This window comes from Homalodisca vitripennis, chromosome 7 (genome assembly GCF_021130785.1).
Source record: "Homalodisca vitripennis isolate AUS2020 chromosome 7, UT_GWSS_2.1, whole genome shotgun sequence".
NCBI lineage: Eukaryota > Metazoa > Arthropoda > Insecta > Hemiptera > Cicadellidae > Homalodisca > Homalodisca vitripennis.
The window spans coordinates 79,502,353-79,529,056 of record NC_060213.1 but is presented as its reverse complement, the minus strand read 5'-3'; the positions used below and the strand labels follow the sequence as shown (position 1 = coordinate 79,529,056).

Genomic DNA, 26,704 nt, shown 5'->3' with positions numbered 1-26,704 from the left:
TTCAATAATTTTCAGCAATTTGTATCAATTAATGGAGTAAAGAGTAACCAAACAAAAGTGAACTTAGGTGTGGTGCAAGGAACCCTTAGGCCATTGTTTTTCTTGGTCTATATAAATAATATGACAAACATTTACATAAATAGTAAGTTGTTTTTGTTTACTGATGACACGAGTGTAGTGTCATCTGGTTGTACGCTGGAGGAGGCATTTAAACAAGCTTCCTTACATCTGTAAAAAATTAAAAAAAAATGGACTGATTACAATACTCTGACTGTTAACTTAACAAAAACGAAATATTTACCATTTGTTTCTAGAATAGATTTTAATCCGGGTCAGAGATAACTCATACTGCACTCCTGCGGTGATCCTTACTCCGAGTCCTGCGGTTGTGATACCATTGGTTAAGTGGACGTATACAACGATTTGGGAATAATTTTTGACAGTAAATTGAATTGGGAACCTCATATACAGTACGTCAGGAAAAAATTTAGAACATTGATGTTTGCATTTATTCAGCTTAGCGGGGTATTGAGTGGGGATCGCTTTAGGTCAGTTTATTTTGCCTACGTACAGTCAGTTCCTGCAGCATGGTATTCTCGCGTGGGGAGGGGTGTTGTCTGCTGTACTGGAACCACTTGCGGTCACACAGAGAAGTATAATAAGGATCATTTGAGGAGAAGCCGCAGATATCCTCCTAATATTTTATATAATGAGTTTCCTGTTTTAAATGTAAGTCAATTATATGTATATATATATATATATATATATATATATATATATATATAAATACATAAATACATACATACATACAATCTCTTTTACTGCATATACAAAAATACAAAGATTTTTTCTTTATAGCGCTTCACCACAACTACCAGAAATAGAATACAGTTTGGATATCAGATACCAAGACCAAATTGTTCTATAGAAAAATTTAAATCTTTTTACATGGCTCATGTGTTTCATGAGAATCTGCCAGAACACAATATATTGGAGGCAGAGGGTGGAAGTGTAGCCGAGTATAAGCGTAGGGCAGGTCGGTGGTTGCTCAACCAGGGTGATGCTGCTGCAGAGGTACTGATTCGTTCGCGTTACCTATAAATTATGTAGAAGCCTGTTAACAGCAAATTATTTGGGAATATTGTGTAAATAAGAATTATTATTCTGAGAAGTGGTTTGTTGGTGCTGTCGGATTGTTTTTATCCATCTAATAGTAATATGGTTGTTAAGCGGTGCCCAAAATGTATAGAGATGGATGGGTATATGTTTATATGTGTATGTGTATGTATATATGCATGCGTATGTGTATCATATATGTATGTATGTATGTATATAAAATTATTACAATAATGTATTTTGTACAATCTTAAACTGATCTTTTGTAAATGTTACCATAAAACTATACCACACAAATGTAAATCATGAAAAGACTGATTTATGGACCCTTGTCCTTACACAGACCTATAGTCTATATGGAGAATTGTTGATTTGAAACTATGGAAGTGTACTGTATACGTTATTGTTTTGTGTATGTGAATAAAAATTTTGAATTTGAACTTAACTTGTTGAAATGTATGAAATATCAGTAATATTCCTAATACTTCTGTTAATTATATATCGGAAAAAGTTTTTTGTATAGTTATGTACAAATTTTTTCATACGTTTATATGGTATTGTTCTTAGAACTAGTGTTTATTTTTCACCAAAAACAAAATTAATTTATCAGTAAATAATTACTTATAAAACTTTAAATCTTTCATGTAAACCTACCTGACAAATAAAAATAAATTATATGAGAATTTATATATAAGTAATATCAATAAATACAATACAAATTCCAGGCGGGGATTTAAAGCACAGTGTGAACAAATAATTAAAGCACATTCAATATGGCTTAAGACAATAGTGAAGTTGTCCAAATAATCTCGTTCGTGAGGAGTATGTTTCAATGTGCACACGCTTTTAAAAGGTTCACGATGACTTGACGAGCCCATAATGAACAATTGTAGAAACAGTATAAGTGAAATATCGTAGGGTATAATCCGACTTTTACCCTACAGAGCCTGTTTTTACTAAATCTTTCGGAGTTTATATAAAATTTGTTTTTAGTTTATCTTGAATTGGATTAATGCATCTATAATAGATGGTATTTTGTTGAGTTGTTTTAAAATTACTACAGGTCTTTAGATTTTGTTTTGATCAATAACAATTTTTTTATACTCTGTAAAAGAAAAAAAAATCCGTAGGAGTAGAAGCAGTTTTTTTGCAATTACTCTCCTAAATAATTTACCTTTTTTGGTTTTAAGTTCAAGGAAATAGTTTAATAGTTTTTAAGTCAAAATAGTTTATAGCTTATTAACATATATTTCATAATCACTTAAGCTAATCTGAGTGGTCAGAAGAGTGACTCACGTTTACATTAGCTAACTCTAACAAATGTGAACGATATGCAAAGGAGCCAATTCCATATAAATTACATATATCATTATATAATCATAATATTACGGAGAGTGACCAGTTTCCAACACTATAATCAGTAACCCATCCGCCGTATAATCTCATGAGCGAACCGAAGGCCGCCGTTTAAATGCATGTCGATACTAATTGTGCTGTAATACATAAGAATCTCTAGATAAATCGTGGACAAGTTCTACTCTATAACACCCGTCCTCTATGGTTTTTTCAGTATAAGAGTCATCTGACTCCTATAGAAACTTTATCTAAACGTCCACATACGATAAAGGCTTGTTCTTTGATTAGATCAAGCCGATTGCTTAGGGGATTTGTTATGGCATATCTTATAGAAACGTTTTTCAGCAAAGCCAGAATTTGACTTTCTCACTCTAGAAATATAATGATGCTGATTGAAATGAACATCGGGATTTCACGTGTTTTTGGAAACACATAATCAGAAGTTGCCTTTAGAATAGTTATAGAGCATTTATGTTCTGCATTTAAACATTTCTTAAAAAGTTTATAAAAGTAATATTTATGTAAGCAATACAATTTGTAGAACTAAGAATATTGTATGGAAAAATGAGGCAATCCCTGTTATAAACTACCTTTTCCCTGGAGTATGGTATGCGTAAAAGAGGGGTTTAAAGAATATTTTATTGCCTTAAACTTTATGATTAATAAGAAAGACAGTATGACAATTTTTTTCAAAGATGGCACGTGAGGCTATGTGCTCCACTTTTATCAGCAATCACAATTTGATCCATCACCTACATTTGATTAGTTACCGGCTACCTCAGTAGACTTATTTAAAGATCTCAAAGTTATGACATTCTTTTGGCGAGAACTCACATTAGAGAACGTAATGCTCTTACAGGCAGATAACTAATGGTCAATGACAATCGACAACGAATTGTCAAAGCCACAATACTTTCTCTCATACGAAGGGAAGCCGAGATGTAACCAACATAGAAACATGCCAAATGCATTTATCAATATGAAAAATATTAGAAACTGCAAAAAACCATCCAAATATTCTTACACTATGGATGGCTATTTTCAAAGGTTAACGGCAAAATGAATAGTATTTGGAAACCAAGTTCAATTAACTTCAATTTTTAATTTCTCTCTTTTTTTCTATAGTGTTAAAAGCAAAGAGTAAGCTTTATATAGTAACATCACATCATATAATAACGTTTTCTAAAACAGCTGTATAGCATAGTGTAAAAAAATCCAGATAAGAAAATGTTATCCTAACATACATTTAAATGTACATTTACCAAATGTAAAGTATACAGTGTTTCATTTGTACTGTGTTATTGATATAAAAAACGAAAGGCTTTTAATACGTACTTAAAGCCTATTATAAAAACCATCTATGTTGTCTTTTGTCACGAGTACTCTTTTCTGTCCTGTCCTATGTGTGTATATAAATATGCATATGTATTCTTGATATCTAAAATAGGGAATATGGAGTAAGGAATAAAAATGCATAAGTACCCACAGCGTCAAAAGGCCAGACAATGGCCTTTTGCGGCTTATATTTAGAAAACCCATCTTTCCCTAATGGCCAATCATATGATTCATGCTCACTTCTCGTCACAATCTAATTTATTATATTAGCAACAGACATATTAACTAAAAATACTGTGCACCATTTAGCGCCTTATAGAATTATAATTAATTGTTGTAATTTAGAATTACATAATTGTTTAGAGCCAAAATTAACCTTTCCATACCTGATTTATGATATTGAATTTATTCGTTGAAAGGCTTTTTGTATTAATTACTTATTATTTATTGTAGTGGACTATAATAAAATACATAATAATGCATAATCTATTGATAAATTAATCTTTTATAGCCTAGCTATAGGAAAGCGTGCCAAGGCCATCTAGTATTTATATAAATTCGTGTTTTTTTTAGGCTAACATAGAAATCACACTCACATCTACAGCTTTAAGTTCTTTAATCAGACCTGGAAGTGATTCCGATATAACGTGTGTATTTACGTTTTTGTAGCGTAATTGGTAATAATTACAGTATCGGGAGAAAAAACTATTAGAATTATTCACTGCCCTCTCATTAAGAGTTGTTTGTATCTGTTAATTTACATATGTAAGTATCGGAAGTGTTTCAGATTACTCAAGAGTGATAAATATCATTTAATGAATATACACACTAGACTTTCATTTATTTCTTTCACTGTCGTACGTCAAACAAACACTCTCCGAAGCAAACTTTTCCTATGATTCTAATAAGAGGATTGCAAATATTCAACAATTATTTATAAGGAATAGTGATGTTTAACCTTGACTTTCTGCAATTATTGATGTTACAGTTATGAATATTCCCTGAATATCCTCAAAATATCATATGTCAATGCAACACATTACTATGACATAGTGAACGTAGTTATATAGTCCTCTCAGTAATATAGACAAACACGGTATACGAGAGCTAATAAATATATTTTATTTAACATAGCTATACGTCTCATTTATAAATTTGACAATAATGTACAGGATATCACTTTAGATTTAAAATTAATTTTAAATTAAGATTCATATTGCTTAATAGGCTAGAACTATTTTTGCACAATTAGAGTTAATTTCATTGTTCATGAAACTATCTAGGTTGTAAAAATTTCCACTGTTTAAGAAACCCTACGATTTTCTTGATTAAATTTTAGTTCTCTTTTGTTTGCTGCAGTTTTCTGAAATTGTATGAACGTCTTTCTTGTTTTCAATGTTTCCTCAATTAAATTCCCAAAAATTTACTTCAAAAAGCAACATTGGTTTCAGAGTATTTTAAAGAAACTTTTCTTTTCGAAATGAAATGAAATTACTTACCCTAGGTTTCTTTTTGGAACTTTTGTATGAAATTTTGTTAACGCAGTAGGTCTTTTTTCGTAAAATAAGATTAGGAAACGTAAAATAACATTGTAGAAAATTGTTAGTTAGAGATTTCATTTTGAAGTAAAATTCTAATTATTATACTGTATTTTATTTGAGAATCTTAAGTTCTGTTCCTAATTAAAACTATTAGTGATTAATATCAACGTATGGAAAACGTTATGAAGATACACGTGTAAAAAATTATATTTAAAATCCTCCAAAAATAATCATTTAAATCTATTTTTAAAACTATTTTGGGTTTAGTGGGTCTTATTTTGTTGAAGAGATATGCTTAGCGACATCTTGTAAGTTTAGTGACCTACAAGAAACAAATAACTTATATAAACCCAATGACAACTGAACTGGCCTAAAAACCAAAATGTAATTGCGTTCATTATTTTGAGAAGAAAGATTACTTAATATACAATTTTATAATATTTATTGGAATAAGTGAAAAAAACAAACTAAAAAACAGGTTATTTTTTGTGGCGTTTTATCACTACGCTGTAAAAATAAAAATGTAAGTTATGTAATAATATAGTAGATACAAAAGTTTTACCTTACCTTGTTATTAATACCAGGAAATGTATTTTTTATACAAACCTCAATTGACACAGGCTTCTGCAAGATTGCAACACCCTCTAACTCATATACAATTTGTATGAGTGAGGATCTTACAGACCTTACTTTACTTTTTATTTAGTATTAAATGATTATAAAAAACGTTTTTAAATAATAGGTGTAGAAGTTTTTTATGCCACAAAAAATTTTGGTACAAAGTAAGGCATTTTGTAAAAGGTACTAAATTGAAGTCTTTTCATACTTTAAAAAAGAACAATGGATAAAACTACATTGAAAGAAATTTTAAATACCACCGATATTCTTCTGGACTAAAAGGTCAACTGCTTTGAGCAATGACTTTAGTATTCCTCTTAAATGTGTAATAAACTTTGCAGTATTAACTTTTACCTATAAAACTAAACTTTAAAGTTATTATAATTTGTTCTGTATGTTATCTTTTACTAGCATGGCCAGGAAGTATATTTGAAAAATTTTAATTAGTTGGTCTACAGTCTTCAAATATCACTACTTCATCAATGAAGCAAATCGTTATTATTCACTATAAAATATAACACAAAAGTTAGTATAGATTTAATTACACGATCTAAAAACTGAATTTCAGCACAAAACATGGAGAGATTGAATAAAACGGATTACTACAACAAAATGGTACTTCTTAATGGTACTAATAAATGTAGTGTTTTGCGCTTTAAGAAACAAGAGGGCGTTTTTAATAAATCTTCAGTCACGTAGTATGTTTAAGTTTTAAATGGACTTAGATTCTCAATCGAAACTAATCTGTTTAAATCACTTGAAAAGTAATGAAAAGGTCTTATGCTATGGATGTTTGAAATCAATACAGTTTTTTTGTTTCATAACTCAATTATTGTTTTCAACATATACTCTTCTGTATTATTTAAAAAGTTCTAAAATAAACTTTCTTAATATGGATACGTCAGTAATATAATGGAGCTCACATACAAGGATAATGTAGTCCGTTATCTTGATCTGAGGTTGCCGGAATATTTACAGTCATCCCCATAACAAATACCGGCCGGTGACCTTGGAGTGGGGCGCGGCGCACGTGGTGGTCTGTGTCTACGAGGCTCAATTCAATCGTCACTCATTATTAGGTACTGGTAATTAACAGAAACTATTTTATAACACCGATCTTAAATTTGCTTTAAATATGAAAACGTTATATTCATATCTTTTTATGTATAACAGATTAAGTGTTTTATGAAGTTACTTTGTGCACTGAATATAACTAAGTAATATCTGTTATATTCAGTCTCATTTAATTACTTTTAGAATTATATAAAGTTCACTGCGGCAAACGGTTCTCGTGCCAGAATCAGATCGAGAGTACTCATGACCACACTATAGAACTGCGGAGAATATGAGCGTTTTTAGTAATATAAATTCAATGCTGTGTAAATTATCCTTTTTATATTTATGGAAAACACTACAGTGGCAAGGTAGAATTGGATATCGGACACTAATCATCGTGTTTTAATATTTTAAAATTACACTGTAAAATCATTCATCACCTTAACGAAACTTTAAAACTTTAAACAAAACAAATGTTTCAATCATGAGATTTATTTTAATAAATGTTCACTAAAGAAACTATCATAATTATTTTAGACATATTAGTAATAATAAAATTAAAAACTAGGCAAAATATTTATTAATATAAGTTTATATTAATAGTATGAATTTACTAACCTTAATAAGTATATAATACATTTAAAGTTTTTTTTTATTAGTAGAGATTCATGAACAGATTTAGTATGGGAAACACTATGTTAGTTTTAAATTTGTTTCATTGAAATAAATGCATTCTTATACATCAAATATGTATTTTTATAAGAATTAAAAAATTTGATTGTATGATCCAATTTGGTGTTTTGCGGGTGAAGGGTGAAGGAAAAGTTTAAAATAGGTACTTTATTGCCATAATAATTTAGTTACAAGTAATGCAAACCTAGTATTTTTTGTTTTTTTTTTCCAAATGTTATAATATTATATTTTAATGCAAGCAATTGTTCTAAAATAAATTCCTGACATGTCATTAAACGTTTACTATAAACAAACCGCTATTTAAGTTGATTAGGTTTTCGTGTCTTGTGTTATAACTATATTCCGCTTGAAATAACCCCAAAGTATTTTAGTCAAGATTATGAATACTTAAAATACATTGACACGATGTGAATCGAGAAATAAGATGAAGAACGTCAACAATATCTGTCATGTGCTGAAAATGCTCTACCTATACGCTTTGTCGATAAATATATTTTCAAAACATACCTATTTCTGAGAACAGTTATAAAAGAAAATTAAATATAAAAATTAGTATAATTGACGAAACTTTTCAAGACACTAACTTTTCTTATCATGTCGAAATTATTTTTTGATAAATGTAAATATAATTATTATAATAAAAGAAAATCTTTAATAATTTTGTTTCAAAATATTATTGGAACACAAGGATTCGGATCAAATTTTCGAGCTGTGATGTCAAAACTATTTGATAGTTTTTAACAGATTTGAACAGTAACCTATGTCTCGTGAGAAGAATTAAGGTTACACTAAAATATTATCACTTTTGACTGAGGTTTAGTCATAGTTAAAGATAGTTGAACATGCGAGTATACATTTACCAATTCTGTCATGCAGGCACAACCATGTCAGTTCTGTTACTACTGGTCTCAATACTCTGCCTAATACTAGTAGTGTTGTACCTTCAGTTTCGGTGGAGACATCGACATATCCTTGCTACAGCCAACAAACTACCTTGTCCACCGGCATGGCCTTTCATAGGCAATGCTCTATTCTTCGTTGGCGATATTACTAGTAAGTAGTCATGTTGTTTTACTGTTATTCGTACGCTGTTTTTCTCAAACCAGCAACACTTCTTTGCAATTGTTGTAATATATTTTAAATTATTTTAGATCACATATGCAAAAAGTAAATATAGTCTACGTATACTCACACAACATCAAACGTGAAACAGCTGATGGAAGTACATCATAACACATTTACTGGTTATGTTCTAACTACTAAAACCAACTCATAGCATTCGAAAACCCAGTCGTGAGGATATTCTGTGATGGATATAACAGGATAAAAACTATTTCTTAAAACAGGATGAAACTTTTAACACCTTAGTACACATCTATATATGGCACTAAACAAAGCAGAATCCTTACAGTATATAAGTAATGCTTGTAAACTGACATTGGAGCTGAACTGTCTGAAACCTACGCTTGTTTTTTGAAACCACGTTGACATGTACAGGCGTATTATCAGGACATCTCTTTGTAAATGGTGTATTGTAAAAGTTGTATATTTAAATGTATTTATACAGACTTAATAATAAAAAAAACAGTAATTCGTTGACCTCATTTCCTAAAAAACCATGCTTAAGAATTATTTATTGGTTTTTAAATATAGGCTATGTAAATACCTGTTTACAATTATAAATTTGCTACAGATTTTCAAGAACCAAAAACTCCAGCGAAAGTTAATAATTACACTTTTTTTCTATTCTGGAGCTAAAAAACTTAAATGAACATTTAACATTAAGTGAGTACAGTCACGAAGGTGTTTAGGAATTCGTTTATATTTTAATAATAAATAATTAAACGTTTTTTATGCTACTTATTTCTAAAAACTGTATTATCATTCTAAGGCTAACGTTTGTTTATTTAAAATTAGATTATACTAAAATTTTCAACTACCATCGTGAAGCAAATATATTTCTTATATCAAAAAATTTATTAAAATGAGAAAACAAATTGTTTTGATCAAATATTAGTCATGTGTTTTGGCAGTGTAGCACTTTTAGCAACACCAAATGGATTAAAATTTACATAAATAATTTTAAAAACAAATATTTAAATAATTTACATTTAATTGTGCAAATGAGTCACGGGTCGTCTGTTTTTACCGTCATGAGTAATAAGTAATAAGCTTAGTTTTTCTTGATACGTCTGGTATAAAAACATAATGATTGATTTCATAATGAATGAAACATCTTCGAAGAATGATGAATATTTAAATGACACTTCACTAATGGTCCCAAGTTATCACTTTATTATTATATATAATACAGGGAACAGGTATGTAAATAATATTTACTGTAATGTGATAAATCAACGAAGGTAAAATTATCGCTTGATTGACGAAATATAACCTTGTTTATCATATTGACGGATGAGAGATTGGTATATTAATCGTCAACCTGGACATTACCCTAGCTTCACTGGTAGTTGTCACATATTTATTTGAGTGACCAGTGGATTGAGATTTTACGTAAAATTAACCAAAGCTTTGTTTTAACTGCTTTAGATTGAACAGGTTCAATTGTTTTGATATTGAAAGGTCACAGGTTCAATTCTTCGTTTGTATTAAATGTTCATATGAGTTTGTACAACATTTCTTTTAAATTTATAGAACGGTTACTAAAGATAAAATGGCAGCATTAAAAGCTAAGAGTATCGACTAGTAAAGGAAATTAGTTTGAGTCCTCCAGTAATTGGTAAGTGTATTATAACATGCAGAAAGTGAGGTTTTGGCTAGGATTTTATTTTGCAACAATAGGACATTATCACAGTATATGTGAAAATAAATATTGGTAACAGTTTCTTTTCTGTTTCAGGTATAACTAAAAATATTATAAAATTTACAACACAATTCAAAGGTCTATTCAGTATTTGGGTTGGTCCGGTTCCTGTATTTGTGGCATCGGATCCGTCAGACGTCCAGGTAATCCTCTGGTACCTTTTCGGTGCAACTTCAGAAGCTATGTCTGTAGACTTTACATATTCTTTACAGTTTTTAATAACTTGAATTATGAACTATCAGTATTTAAAATTATAGAATACAATTGTTGTATTACGTTAGAAAAATAGTGTTATGTGTAATGATCTACTTTTTTTATTTTTTAACTGAAATAAGGTACATAGTAAAACATCCCTATTACATCTCTCAGAACTAGGGCAATGGTTCAGCATTTAAACTTATAGTTATAATCTAAAGATAACTATGAAGTTTAGAAATGTTTTTATCCAGTGAACATGTGTTTTATTAGTTTCGTTTAAACGCTCATTCTAGGTAGGATGAAATAACCAAAGAATTATAATAAATATTACATTCTTAACTCAGACAACATGATAATAATTATCATTAATACATTTTCCATGAATTGTACAATGACTTTTAAGGACGTTTCTGTTGGTATATATGAAATCTATCGTAGAGCATATGTTATTTGTTCCTACAACTTGATGGCCCTAAGTTACAGCAATCCACTGCAATTTTAATTTATGAGGAAAGTTTGATTTTGAGCTTACCTCTACCAGAAAGACCATTGCAGTAACAATAAACAAAGGTTTCAATAGAAAATTAATTTCGTACTCTTTTTGTTCATGACAATATACTCACTAATTATTGGTCGGTAAACGTGTTAATAAAGTAAAAAGAAGCTAACCGCAACTTTGTATTCATAAACATTTTAACTTGTAACATATTACGGTGAATTTCTACTCAAAACTGTAAAATAGATGCTATAGTCTATCAGAAAGATCTGACCCATCGTAATATAACATTTAAAATATAATATGCAATTGAAGTACGAGGTTTTCAAACTCGTCTTTTAATTTTAAACAGAAACTCGTCAATGAAAAAATATAAAAAAATATTTGTGCAAACATTTCTCTATCAAACGGGATTTAATAGTGTATTGTAATGCTCTCTGTTTTCTAAGTTTCCTGAGTGCTAAAAATAGTTTCACCATCTCTTACATTATTGGTTGTAGTTTTGCAAATCACTCATCAGACTGGAAAAACTTAATTTCTGTCTGTCTGTCTGTCGAACTGTCTGTTTGCATGATATCTGGAAAGTGAACTGATGTATTGACTTGAAGCTTAAAGAAGTTGTACATAAATCTATATGAAGAACATTGAGTTCGATGCAGGTTCATGTACCTCCATGGGGTTAGACTGAGCGTTGACGAATAATTTTATATTGGTCTTACGGGTAAACGCGATTGCAACTCAATACACCGTAAGAGATTCAAACCTTTGATATATTAACACATATACCTAAATAAACCACAACACAGAACATTATTTTATAGTTACGAGGTGTGAAGATTTCAATTTTTAAACTAAAATATATGTAAAAGAATTTCACATGTAGACCTTAAATTTTAATGTAACTTAATTTATACAATAAACAGTTTTATGACGGGTAAATTTGGTGTCAACTTCTTTTTTGTGTGAATGTATTTGTTTTTAACTTTGTAAGGAAATCTAGAGAATTAAAGGGGCAATAAATTTCAAATTTTCTCTTCAACCTCAGCGAAGGCTGTTACGGCACATCGAGTGGCATACTTCTCCTACCTTGTGGACGTGTAGTAATCTTGACATATACTACGTTTGTACTAGAAATAACTGCACTTCGATATTATGTTGCTCGTAAGATTATATATTGTACGGTTTAGCTTTCTATACTTCAATATGGAAGAATTATCATATTTGTTGTGTAATACTAATAATAATAAATATGTTTGTATTAAAGAAAAAAAAGTTATACAACGAATAGGAATAAATATAAATTAGTCTTTATTATCTAAATACTTCAAGATGAATATTGTATCATTTTTTATTTCAGATAATTTTAAACAGTTCCAACACTTTAGAAAAGGATGTTGTCTACCATTTCCTGAGACCGTTCATAGGCAACGGGCTGCTCACTGCTCCTGGTAAGTAACTACCACTATTATCACAACTATATAGGTTACTGCAAGTACTCTATTACGCTACGTTCTTGTAACTATAAAACAAAAAATAAATCAGTAATTACTCATGAAAGTGATTTATTTGTTAAATGTAAATCATAGTTGTCTTCCACAGTCACCCCTAATCTCTGAAATATGATGTACATAGTATTTTCGAAAGTAATTAATTAGCATTTAGATTAAAATAATCTTTATTTAAATATTTATAACTTTAGTTAGCAATCAAAAATATTTTGATTACGAATTTCGGCGTTAAAACGTCATTTTCAAAGTAGTAATAGGCCTACAATCGTTAGTATTTTCGGGCAGTAGGCGTTGTTCTAATTTTAGCTGTCTTTTACTTGTTCACAACCATTTCGCACCGGAATGCCTACCAAACGAGGTTGTACCGATGTAAAAAATATTTTTACTTTGATTGCGTTTTGTGTTATTAATTAATGACGACGTCAAGTGCGAAAACATTTTAACGATTGTATTACTGCTTGAGGATAATTTTTTTTAACATCTATACTTGTAAGCGTAATACCTTTTTGGGGATTTCTGACTAAAGGTAAGTAAATACTTTTTTTAATCATATTACCAACGTTCTATATCGTTGTTTTCTTAAGAAAAAAGAAACAAAATGCTTCCTATATCAGTATCAGAACTCAGTACTAATTAGTACTCCAGATGTAAAGTACTACATAAAATGTAAGATATACGTATCGGTGAACAATATAAATTTTCTTTGAGTGATAGCCCTATGATATAGAGCTTATTAAATAGAAAAATCTAGTATAAATTTAGTTTCGAAATAGTTTTTCTGTTCTAACACTTAACGACGATAATACCCGTACTATTTTATCCCCTCAGTAAAGAATCTTTATTAATTAACATAACCTAACAATAAATACAAAATCTTATACTGAGAAAATTAAAATTAAAGTTTTCTTCAATAATTTTAATAAAGTGCTGTATAACTATATAACACTAGTTACTATACTATAACTATAACAAAAGTTCTGTATTCCAGTGGTCATTTGGAAAAAGTACCGGCGCCTTATAAGCCCCGTGCTGCATCCTTCTAATGTGGAACAGTACCTATCTGTATTCAACGATGTCAGTAAAGACTTAGTAGACAAGTTGGCCTCTGGGACGGAGGAAATCGAGCCCACCAACGATATCTTTCATACAGCTGTGGATGCTGTTATGAGTAAGCAACGCAATTGATTTAAGGTGTATTTGCATGAACGTACATCTAACCTGTAACCTATATATGACTGACTATAGTTGGATTTATAATGAATAGTAATCCTGGTACTTTCCAATCATTGATTATTCTGATAATGATTCCTAAGGAATACCTTTTCAAGGTAAAAATATGGTTTCCCGTGATCTTCAGATAAGGTAATTACTCAGGGTTTTCCTTGTAGTAATGACAGCTTTTTTGAACCTACCTGATGCCCATTAAACTATACTAACATTGGTATCTCAAAAAGGAAATATTTACCGAAAATGGAGATACTTAACCTATTTTTTAGTGTTAATTGAAAATATGAATTTATAATTTAAAACTTGTTATTTCTTTATTCAACATGGAAGCTAAATTTGAACTTTCATAACACTATATTTTGTCATTATTTTGTTATTTTAGTGGCACTTAAATGGTAATATGGTATTATATCACATCTAGGCTCATATTTAAGATTGCATTCTGACTCCATGTTGGTAGTAAACTGATCTTATGAAAAAATATTTGTGTCCAAAAAGAATAATTATTAATTTTATCAAAATGTTTAGAGCTTTATTTGAAATGGGTAATAAATACAAAGTCCTGTCCTCAGCATCTGATTTTTAAAAGATATGTTTGATATTTTTCTCATTTCGGCAATTATGTATTTATGAGGCTTCTGTTAGTGAATCTAAAAATAATAATCCACTCAAGAATTATATTATTTTTTAATTACATTTGAAACTACTCACATAAAGCCTTCTACATATTTTCAAAAAGTTTTATTAAACAACCTTTACGATGCAGTAGTAGCCTGTAATCAAAAGAGTTAAGTAAATTTCAATAATACAAATTATAAACATATTTTTATGTGGAATATTTAGTAGAAAATATAGGGTTTTACATAACATGTTTAAAATTTACCCATACATTTGTAACGGGCATCAAAATATACCTTTAATTTTCACAAAAAATTGGTATCCCGTAATTAAAGTTTCCTGTAAATATAGTCGTTTTTGATTTACTAGTGAGGACACCTTTTAGCAATGCAAGTATTTTTTTATTTATATAAATATATTATTGATAAAAACATTTTGCTAAAAAAATATAAACCGGAAATTAGTTTATACGTTGGCTTTGAGGGGTCTCATTGCTTTATACCTGTCATTAGTTTATCGATACTACATTATTGACACTTGTTAAGCAACAGTTGATCTGTACCCCAATAAAATACTTGAAATTACACCCATGTTTAAAACTATTTATTTAACGTGGCAGAATAATATCTATATCGTTTTGGTCTCCTCAACAATGCTCCCCCATTTCCTGTGTTACAGTTGCCATATGCTCCAGGTCTGCTAAATATAACTCCTGCTGGTTATGATTTTATTCACCTTTGACTTAGACGGCCTTGTGGCCTTTTCGTGTTTTGCCCCACACGTGTCCAGCCAAGAAAGTCTTCCTAAACATATAATACATACTTAAAATCATTACATTCATACATTCAAAGTAAATTTTTGGGGATCACTAATCTGATATTAGTAGGTAGTTTTATCTCAGCAAAATAATCCTTTACAATTTAGTAATACCATGTGCTTGACCCAAATATTTGTTATAAGCCGAAGAATGTGGCTAGTAATATTATAGAAACCCAATGTTCATATTCTTAAGATTTTACAAAGATTAAGGTACCAAATAATTTTTATTTGTGTTCGTGTATTGTGTGGACTTTTATTATTCGCATACCGTACAACAAAAAACTAAGTAAATAACAAAAGTAAATAAATAATAAATAAATAAACATGCCTTTTATTTCAAGCGATTATCAGATACATCTGTTTTCATAATAACTCATGTCAACATGATACAATATATTTTAGACACTAAACTTATTTAAAACAGTTAAAAAGTACAAAGTTAAAATTATAAAACGTTCAATCCAGTGATAAGAGGTGCTTCCTTAGCTGAAGTTTAAAATGGCGACCTTTTAGCAATTTAAGGTCACAAGGGAGACCGTTGTACAACTTTGGACCAAAATGGGAAAACCCCCTTCGACCAATCTCCAACCTCACTTTGTTAAACTGAATTTGGTCACTCTGCCGAGTGTTGCGGCAACGATCTCAGCACGACTGCACAGCCTTTCTGCCAGGTACCGTGGCTCCCGCTGGAACAGTACATTGATAATAAGGCAGCAAGTCTGCATCCTACACACGGCATCCATGGTCATGAGTCCTGCAGCATCTCGAAAGGATGACACGTGATCTCTTCGACAGAGCCCGTATACAAATCAATAGTATACAAAAGTAGTAGTAAATTATCTGATAATAATTGGAAAATCTTTATTTATAACTTTACAGTAAACTTTGTTGGTATGTCCAGAAAAAACGTTTAAAAATAAGTCAAATTAATTTTTGAACTTATTCATGAATGTCTATAAATATTTGGTTAAATGTTTGTTGGCAGAAATTATAGGGGCCAGAAATCGACTATCTAGTCAGACAAAGGAAAACATCATATACCTCTTGGATTGGTACGTTTTTTAGAATATACTAATAATAATTTAATACTGTACGGTATAATATGTCAGTTTTAACAGAGTACTTATCAGCTATACCCAGAATTACTAGCAATACAGAAAGTAAATACATTTTTAAGTTGTAGAAAAAGTTTTCTTTATTCTACTTATACATTTTCAAGTATATTGAACACAATACGGATTAGTTTTAGTGACTATGTTTGGGTTATTATTGGTTAAGACGTTTTTTAAAAAGCTTTTTTTAAGATATCCACCGTTGTTATTGCACTTATCGCTCCCTGTTTATAAAACCTCGTTTATTTACTAACGAATTTTTCTGTCCACAGGGGAGGTAAAATGTTCATAGGGAGATTGTTTAAAGTGTGGCTCCATGTAGATTGGATTTATTATCTTCTATGTGGTAAAGAATTTAAAAAAGCAATGAAGCGTTACGTAGCCTGCATTGATGTCTTGGACCAGGTACAAATAAATTATTTATTTATTTAACAAAAGGTAGGATTAAAATAGTTAAAACACCACTGGGATTCTTTAACTCATATGCATTGAACAAATTAAAGGACAGCTATCTTATATTAACACTGTATAATGCACTATCCTAATAATATTATAAATGCAAAATTGCCTTCTAGTTTATTTTGAATTAACGCGTAATCTAACCAACTGATTGTACTGCAATTTTACGAAGACGGTTTAAACGCTTCCTGGGATAAATATAGGCCTATTCTATTTCACAAATCCCTCTAGGTTAAGCCCCACTGGTCTTTAAAGTGGAGAAAAATCTTATCTTTATCTAAGTTATAAAATGTTAATGGAAAGGGTCTGTCAAATGTAGTAAACTATTCTGTTTAAAAATGTTTTTACGACAGCACAACAATAAGTCGGAAATTGAATTCACCAAAAATAGCAGTAATCATACACGTGCAAATCTACTAAATTGCGTGCAAATAAGTTTTTAACTGCTAGGAGTGCATATAAAAAAGACTAAGTATTATAACTTTTACTTTGGTTTTGAAGAGACTTACGAAACACAAACTTTACTGTGGCGACGGAAACATACTCAATGGAGCCGGAAGTGCTCATATTAAAAACGTACGAAATTTAGAGCGAAGCCGCGCTTAAATGCTTGTTATCAAATAAAACAAATGATTAACAGAAATCTTCCTGTGTAACAGAAAAAACGCAGAAGTAACAGGATTGTATCGTTTAATTATTTTATATACAAACAATCAAATTATAAGTCGTTAGAAGAATAAATTATATTAAAAAAGCCATACAACGTTTTTATACCAGGTATACGTTTACATAAATTAAAAAACAATGAACTTAAAATTTACTTAAATTACAAACTATGCTGTATAAATATAGTTAGCATTGTACTTAGCTTGAGTTACATATATTATTACCTTACTAGTTAATTATTCGGCTACTAAGATCTTAGTACTCTCATTATTAGGAGGTAAAACTGAAATAACTAATAAATATAAAAGAAAACAACTGATTAAACACAACTTAAAATATTTCATAATATGAATGCACACAAATTGATACCAAGTAATAACACACCAATGCACTTTGACGAGATAATTTGCAATAACAAGAATTTGGCGACGGGAAGAGTTTTTGTTCATAGAAGTATTGTAATAAAATAATTATATTTGCACAAAAAGACCTGAACCTTTTAAACATATATATATATATATATATATATATATATATATATATATATATATATATACATATGTGTGTGTGTGTGTTTGTGTGTGTGTATATATATATATATATATATATATATATATATATATATATATATATATATATATATATATAATTTTGATTTTATTTTTTTACCATTAATACTCATTTTTTACTTTTTTTTAATTAATACTAAGTTAAACATTAACATATATATAATGTTTTAGGAATGGAAAAACGAGGAAAATATGAGAAATTTAGATCCAGAGTCTAACCAAAACTACGGAACTGAAGGTCAGTATGAGTTTTATTGCTACTTTTGAAACGCTTGCAAGTCAAAGATTTGACAATATTATTATAAGTATGCAGATCATCTTGTTTATTTTTAAATTGATGTTCATTATTGTTACTCCAAGCACCGTTCATGGTTAATGTAGTGATTTCAAAATTAAGTTTTTAAAATATCAAGAAATCATCAAAAGTTGTGTCCTAACTGATTATTAAAATTTAATTTAGTGCTAGGTATCATTTAGGCCCTAGAGACGCACTAAGAAAGGATTTCGTACTGCGACCTCAGGGATAGGCCACACTGGCCTCTAAATCTGTGCAAATTTCAATAAAAAATGCACTACAGAAAACTTGTGTTTGAAGAACCCGTGAAATGTATACTGTTCTGTTCAAAAATTGTAAAATAACATTACAGCAATATGTTTCATTACCTGAGTGTTTTTCATTTGTTTATATTTATATTCTTGAAGGTGTATATTAGTATTAAGAATAACTTAACTTCTCTTTTAACAGTTTCTGTAATCACTACTGAGCACAGAGATTTATAATGTGAGAAGATTTAAAGTTTAGTAAAAAAAAATACTTTAAAGTACATAATTGTATACATTACAGTATATTGGTATTTGAGTGGTACTGTAATGCCGATTCGTAGAACAAGTTATTGTATTACTTTTACTATTGGTTCTAATAATGTTACAAAACCCATGTTAGATGATTTTTTCACAGAAGTAAGCTTCAGATCTGTCAATGTATGTATGTTTTCTTGAACGATTGACCAACCATTAAATATGGCATAAGAAATACCTTAATCCTAAATAAGTTTATATTTTCTTAAATATACACGTTTGTATATATTTTCTCGATCGAGACAGCAAAGGCAAACTCAAACTTTGAGTCAGAAATATAATGAATTCAAAGAGAAACGCTGGTAAAATCTAAGATAATACAATTTACCTTCTTGTTTATTATAAGTTTTTTTTTTCATTTCGTGTTATAACAAATTCGGAATCAAAATACAATAAAAAGTAGCAATTCTGGCTGTTAGAATTTCTATGTGCTCCATCAACTGAATATAATCAGATAAATTAACCGCTTCTGACGGTTTGTCCACTTCGCTAGAAAATTTATTACTCGTATTTTAAATTTTACACTTAATTCCATTTACAGCTTTCCCTGGGAAAAGTCTATTGGATGTCTGTTTTGAATTTCCACCGGATGGCTCAGAAGAGCATGATTGGAAGGACGAGCTTATGACAATGATAGTAGGAGTAAGTAGTAGGAGTATCCATAACTTGTTCTAGTAGATATTAGTAAAATTTTATAATATATATATATGCATTTCATAACAATATATATAGTATTTTATATAAGATACATTTTTTACTTCCTTTTGAATAAGTTCATTCTCTTTCATGAAACTATCGTAAATTAATCTATAATTACCATAACAGCAAAAACATGTAAATTACAAACTTCTCTTATTAAAGATCAGATATTATAGAATGAATTTACGTAGAACTGGATGCATGTTCGTCATATCTCTTTTCTTCGTTAAGAAAGGGTGGCGGAAATATTTTACGCTTAATCACTTGCATTTCAATATTTTTATCACATTCAGAAATGTAAAATTGTCTTAACTGTCATTAGCTTTATACGTTAGTCCTAGATAGACCAACAACAAATGTTTTTACAGATATAAACATACGTAAAGCTTTCTTCCAATCCTTCAATGGGTTACAAACGTTTGCTTCTACCGCAACTCTAGTAGCACAATCAGTTTATTTATCAATTTATGAAGTGAGGTATGAAAATTTATCTATGGATTTAAATGAAATTAAACTATTGCAGATTGTATTGTAAATTAAATTACCTTGACCTGTAAAGTGTATTTGGGTAAATTAAGAGGTTATTAAATAGTATTTAAGTTAAAATGGGAACAAAAGTATATGTAACCTATATTTATGTTCCATTAATTTTAAAATTATACATTGGTGTTTGTATACTACTATATCACATTCATTGATGTACACTTATGATGTACTTCTTTATAGCTATAAGATTCAGTTGCTATATCCACTTATGGTTCATTTTCAGGCTACAGATACAGTCGTCGCAGCGCTTTCGTTTCTACTGGTTACGCTGGCAAACTATCCCGAAGTTCAAGTAATGCATAATAATATAATATAAAAAGTTTACAATCATAAGTGTCAATTTAAATTCCTGGAATATTATTAATATCAATTCCACCTTAGAAGTATTTACAATACAAATTACTAGATTTACTGTATTTGTAATTTGATATACATTTACGTATGTCTAGCAATGAAACATAGCAGAGGAATGTTCATTTTAAGATAACAATCGTATAAAACGAAAATAAGAGAGGTACGAATGTTCTACAGGATGCATTGTGATTACCTAACGACACAGTTACCTAATCTCTCCTATTAATATAATAGCACCTGAGTCACTAATCTCGTGATCACTGGCTGCTTCCACGTCTGTAAACAACCATGCCGCCTAAAGGTCGAACGTCAATCAAAAAAGTTTACGAGTACAGTTTTTACAAGAGTAGTTGACTTTTTAGTTGATGATCTTGGTTTTTGAGGTCTTTTTCATTTCACTGCATGCAATTTAGCAATGGGCTGGCTAATCTTTTTTTTCGTGATGTAATAGAAGATTCAGACAAATTTAAACTTCTCCCGTAAAATTTTAACATAATTCCGATAGCTTTCTTATCTCTCGTTTAAGAAGTCAAAAATTATTTTTATGGTCATAGGGGTATTTATAAACTTGTATCGCCAGTGTTAATTTATGCTCTCTCTGCCTTTTATAATTAAAAGGAGAACATGCATTCTTTACAAAGAGTAGTGCTATATAATTGTATCTGTATTTTCACATAAATCCATTTATTGAAACTATGTGAAAGAATATATGTGGAAATACGGGTAAAATGTAATACAATACGTGGTAAAAATCACTTAAAAACGATTAGCCTTCTAGGAACTTGGTCAAATGACCGTAACATAGGAACACGTCCTAGTTAATAGCGAGTGATTAACGTTTTTTTAAAGTTCGAGTTAAATCCTAACTATTGAAAATACTCATTTGAACCACAACACATTATTGATTATACATACAATATAAACTCTTTGAACACGGAAGAAGTTTTCCTAACAGAGTAGATTCAGAATGAGACATATGACTAAGTAAAGAGCTGCTGTGAATGTGGTATTGCTACGGCACGACTTTAGTTGTTGTATGGGTTATTTAAAACGTAATCGGAGGCACACAACGTAAATATATTCGAAGAAAATTAGGATAGTAACTATTTGTGTCCACATAAATTACATGTGTCAATTTCTCGTAACTTTTTGTAATATTTTTACTTATTTTGAACGTCTATAGAATTTGTAGAGATGTTAAAACAAAAAGTTCCAACTTTAATTTTCTGTTTCAAATCGGAAATAATACATAGATATACATTGATATGTTTTTATATATATATATATATATATATATATATATATATATATATACAGAGTTTTATTATACTATACATTACAAATACATAGTGTTTTAATCACAATTATTATATACACTCCAATAACGGATCTCCTATTATTATTATAAATTACCTTTACTAAACTAATTGATATTGTCGATGTAACTGGAATACATGAAAAATTTTCAAATGATACAACTAATATTAGTTTACTTTAGTATTTTTAATAAGATAAGTACGTATTTTTTAATATTCTCCTACAGAAAACTTTTTAATACCTTTTTTTAATACTTGTTTTTTAATACTCTTTTTGCATAAAAACACATTAATTTTTACTGCAACTAAATTATGAACGGGTTTTAAACGAACGTGCCTTTAACGAACTTTAATAGAGTAATACTAATTATATTAAATAATATAATGTGTATAATTCCTAATGTTGCTTCCTAATAACAATTACGTCTAAAAGTAAGAACACAAAAATCCATAAAGTAAACCTATTGTTCAAAATAAAACAAACAAAGAAAACTAATATTTCTTATCTTAATTGTACACAAGACTTCGTGACATTTGTTAAATCTAGATAAACAATATTTTTCTGATACATTAGCAATACATAATACTAATCCTCTTAATTTATTGCTGGAAACTATCATACTTTAAGTTATCACCACACTTTTAGACCTTAAAGGATAATTGTCAGATTCTTTATTTGTTTCAGACAAAAATCCAAGCCGAAATCCACGAAGTTATAGGAGACTCTCGTGGTGATGTTACACTCTCAGATCTCAACTCTCTGACATACCTGGGACATGCCATCATGGAAAGTATGAGACTGCATGGTATATTCCCAGTAATCGTACGGAGAGCAACGAGGGACACAAAACTCTGTACGAAATTTCAAATGGTTGTTCTTATGTAACGATTGTGTAGATTTTATTATTGAGATATTTATATAATGTTTTTGTAATCGTTTAAAAGTGTTGAGATTAGGTATTAACAAACTGTAGGAAAAACGGACGGTCATTATAAAACAAATTATCTAAGAAATCTAACAACAACAAAATATTAGTCTATATAAGTAGAAACATTGTAGCAAGTAAAAAGTTAATTTTTCCCATGCGTTTTAGAATGTTCCAGCAATTAAAATATGATTTGATTTAATTTGAAGTATAGGTCCCAACGGTAAAAAAACTTATTTTGCTACAACTATAAAATATTTTGACCATTTTAAAAATAAGTAAATAAAAATGAAATGAAAATAAAATGTACAAAAATTGATTTAATACAGTTTACTCTTTTTGCAATATTACTCGCTATACAGCCTCGACAAAATAAACTACTAAGCCCTTTTAATAGGTATAAAAAATCTCATTAAAATTAGTTTAAACATCTTAGGGTTTATTAAAAGGAAGAATTTATCTCTTTGCCGTTATCTAAATCTTGAAATCCACTTGGACATTTTAGAGAATAGGTATTTGTGGATTTTAAGAGCTTCCAATGGGTAGGAAAATTAGAGGGCAATAGGATTCTCAGTAGATATAAATGGCTAAATATTTAGATTTGATCTAGACTGAAAACATTTAAAAGCAGAAACTGGCAGATGCAGGTACTAATACAGTCTGGAAGCCACAACGTATATTTGAGCTATCTGTGGTCAGTTTGCTCCAGAAGAAGTGTTACAGATTAGTCGTATTCTAGAGGTATATACTAGATAAACGCAAATACTCATTGAAGCTTATAAGTTGCCAATACTAAGGGTTTTAGTTTTACGAGGCTTTTGCAGCATTTAAAAGATAGCTAAAGACATAGTATTCCTTCTCAGATCAGTTCGATCCATACATCAAAATAAAATACGTATCTCGTGAAGTAATTATCCATGGTCTTAATTAACCTTTATAGTAAAAGACTAATGGTCTCTCAAACATTATATCTTTTTAGTTCAGCATTAGCAACGAAATAAAGACTTAACAGTTATATCTGTGCTTTTAGCCGTGTGTACTCTGCCAGCGGGAAGTAGGATTCTGATACCCCTCCACGCAATGGGGTGGCATGAAAACCAGTTTCCTCATCCAGAGAAGTTCATGCCTGAACGTTTCGCCCCAGACATGCAACAGGAGAGCGGAACAAAGCGTCACATGTATGCTTTCCTTCCCTTCAGTGCAGGGCCTCGAAGTTGTATAGGTAAGGACGGTTTATTTTATTATACAAGTAAAGTGTAGCCAAAACACTTTAACAACCACAGTAAGATTATTTTCCATTAATGAAAAGCTACAATTAAAACAAAACTAGTTTGTTTAATTCACAATAATTATTGGGTTTAAACTATAAATATATGAACATAACAAATAAAAATAGTAAAATATATATGATTAGAAGAAAGGCAGGAAGAAGATAAATAGTATAAAAAAGGAAAGCTTGTTAAAATATTTAGAGGTTAAGGGTTGTAAAAAGAGAAATATTTGTTTTATTATTATTTTATATTCAAAGTAGTATAAAAACTAATATTAAATGATAAAAAACCTCAAGTTTTTCTCCTATTAATGGATATAAGTAAGAAAAGTTAGTTCCTCTGTGGGTGATGGGTTTAGATCGCCTCTATTGTGGCGGTATGGGGATTTATACCAAAAACCTACATATTTTAATTACTACTTCACACAACAAAATAGTTTGGTATTTACACACAAACACACACACACACACATAACTTTTTACTGGCATAAATATAGCGGAATATCGTATATTTTGTACCTAATAATGTAGGAATACGTAAAAATAAGAAAGCTTTTTGCATATCTAGTTAAGGAATTGAATTTCATTGTTACTTTTTATATAAAAATGCGTAAAAAGGAACTTACATTTAAAATTTGAAATAAATTTTAATTAAATACAATTTGATAGCCTAGTGCGTTCAAAATAGTACGAGTAATATTTTTCATATAATAAACATATTTTCTAGGATTCGCGGGATGTTTAATGGTAATGGGTGGGGATATATATATATATATATATATATATATATATATATATATATATATATGGTCTTCCGATCATATGTTAGTTTGCTTATTTAAACTCATATGTGACAGATACGGCCAAAATACAAAATAATTGAATCGGAAAAAGTAAGCGCTCTGTGGTGTAATGGTAGCACATTCACCCGGCAAGTGAGAGATCCGGGTTCGACTCCCGGCGGAGCAAGTACTTTTTGCGATTCAGTGTTTATTGAAATTAAATAAGGCTATTGCCAATTATACAATTTAATGTAAATAAAAGTCGTTTGACAGGTATTTGGTCTTCCGATCATATGTTAGTTTGCTTATTTAAACTCATATGTGACAGATACGGCCAAAATACAAAATAATTGAATCGGAAAAAGTAAGCGCTCTGTGGTGTAATGGTAGCACATTCACCCGGCAAGTGAGAGATCCGGGTTCGACTCCCGGCGGAGCAAGTACTTTTTGCGATTCAGTGTTTATTGAAATTAAATAAGGCTATTGCCATTTATACAATTTAATATATATATATATATATATATATATATATATATATAAGTTTTCATTTTGTGGTTATATAGGTCAGAATTAACTACTTATCTAATGTTACTCACTATTTGTTTTGTCCGGTTCCTTGTTTCTGACTTGTCTAGAAGGCATACCAATTCCTTCAAAAAATAAATATATAATTCCGCAGTTATAAATATACATGTTCATCGTTAATAAATGTGTTATAATAAAATGTAAATATTAATTTTTATCTATTAAGGAGTGTGAGAATTTAAGTCCAACTCAACGCTTATAAATTAACATTCAAAGTTTAGAAAAACTAGGGATTGTACAAGTAATATGATTAACGTATGAGCTTAGGACTTGGCTTTAGCTCAAAGACAATCCACTTAATTTTCATACTCTGGCAGTCCATACTACTGAAGTTTGAACCTTTTAATAAAATTATCCAAGAGTTATCATTTGCATATATGATTTCTAAAAGATCTTCTACTTCATTTTTTTCATTCAACTGTAGCAATATATAAAAAAGGTCCTGATTTATATTTACTTTAAGTTGGTTTGTTCAAGTTTTCACGATAATTTTATGATTGAAGAAAATTCTAATTTAAATAAAGTTATCACGTTTTAAATCAGCAGAATATATTATACTAGAATTGATTATAGTGAAACTAATGCTTTTAGGTAAATTATTTACTGCATAACAAATATATCATAAAATATAAATAACTAATTTTAAATTTTATTCCATACAGGAAAAACTTATGCTATGATGATGATGAAAACTGTGATGGTCCACATACTTCGAAGATTTACCGTGAACACCCAAGTGCGCATGGAAGATATTGAGTACGAGCTGAAAGTTGTTATGTTCAGCAAGACTCCTCTTCTTCTTAAGTTTAATCCTCGATGAGTCTCACTCCCTTTAGAATTGACTGTGATTCTTAGCTAGGCTTAATAATATACTTTTAATCAGAATATTTCCTCATGTATATTTTTGCCTCTTCTACATGACTGGTTTCAATTCATAAAATTATGAAGATATTGATGGATAACAATGGAAGAAAGAAAGTAATTACAGAGTAATAAACTTCAGTCAATTCAGTTACAAAATGTCCTCTAAAACTTAAAAACGCCTATGACCATATAAATCCTTAACTCTTCAAAAATGAGCGGTGGTTGAAGAACACCCATGTTATGAAAATACTTCAAAATTTTTTAAACAAACCATAATGCCTATGGACTCATAT

At 29.7% G+C, this 26,704-nt stretch overlaps 1 protein-coding gene across 1 annotated transcript; it reads left to right on the top strand.

Moving 5' to 3' along the window:
* Nucleotides 1-948: 948 nt before the first annotated feature.
* On the top strand, nucleotides 949-26,434 carry LOC124366790 (cytochrome P450 4C1-like). Its single transcript, XM_046823392.1, has 13 exons — nucleotides 949-1,084; nucleotides 8,592-8,768; nucleotides 10,576-10,682; nucleotides 12,591-12,681; nucleotides 13,730-13,909; nucleotides 16,391-16,457; nucleotides 16,790-16,922; nucleotides 18,383-18,449; nucleotides 19,611-19,711; nucleotides 20,538-20,606; nucleotides 22,670-22,838; nucleotides 23,941-24,132; nucleotides 26,210-26,434. The coding sequence occupies exons 1-13, from the start codon at nucleotides 949-951 to the stop codon at nucleotides 26,365-26,367; spliced, it is 1,647 nt and encodes a 548-aa protein (XP_046679348.1). The 3' UTR covers nucleotides 26,368-26,434.
* Nucleotides 26,435-26,704: the final 270 nt, after the last annotated feature.

Excerpts from the sequence above, each read along its gene's own strand:
- LOC124366790 (XM_046823392.1), top strand. The coding sequence starts at position 949 with ATGGCTCATGTGTTTCATGAGAATCTGCCAGAACACAATATATTGGAG. Across the intron at positions 1,085-8,591 it reads TGCTGCAGAGGTACTGATTC|GCACAACCATGTCAGTTCTG; the intron begins GTTCGCGTTACC and ends TCTGTCATGCAG. Across the intron at positions 8,769-10,575 it reads CTTCGTTGGCGATATTACTA|GTATAACTAAAAATATTATA; the intron begins GTAAGTAGTCAT and ends TTTCTGTTTCAG.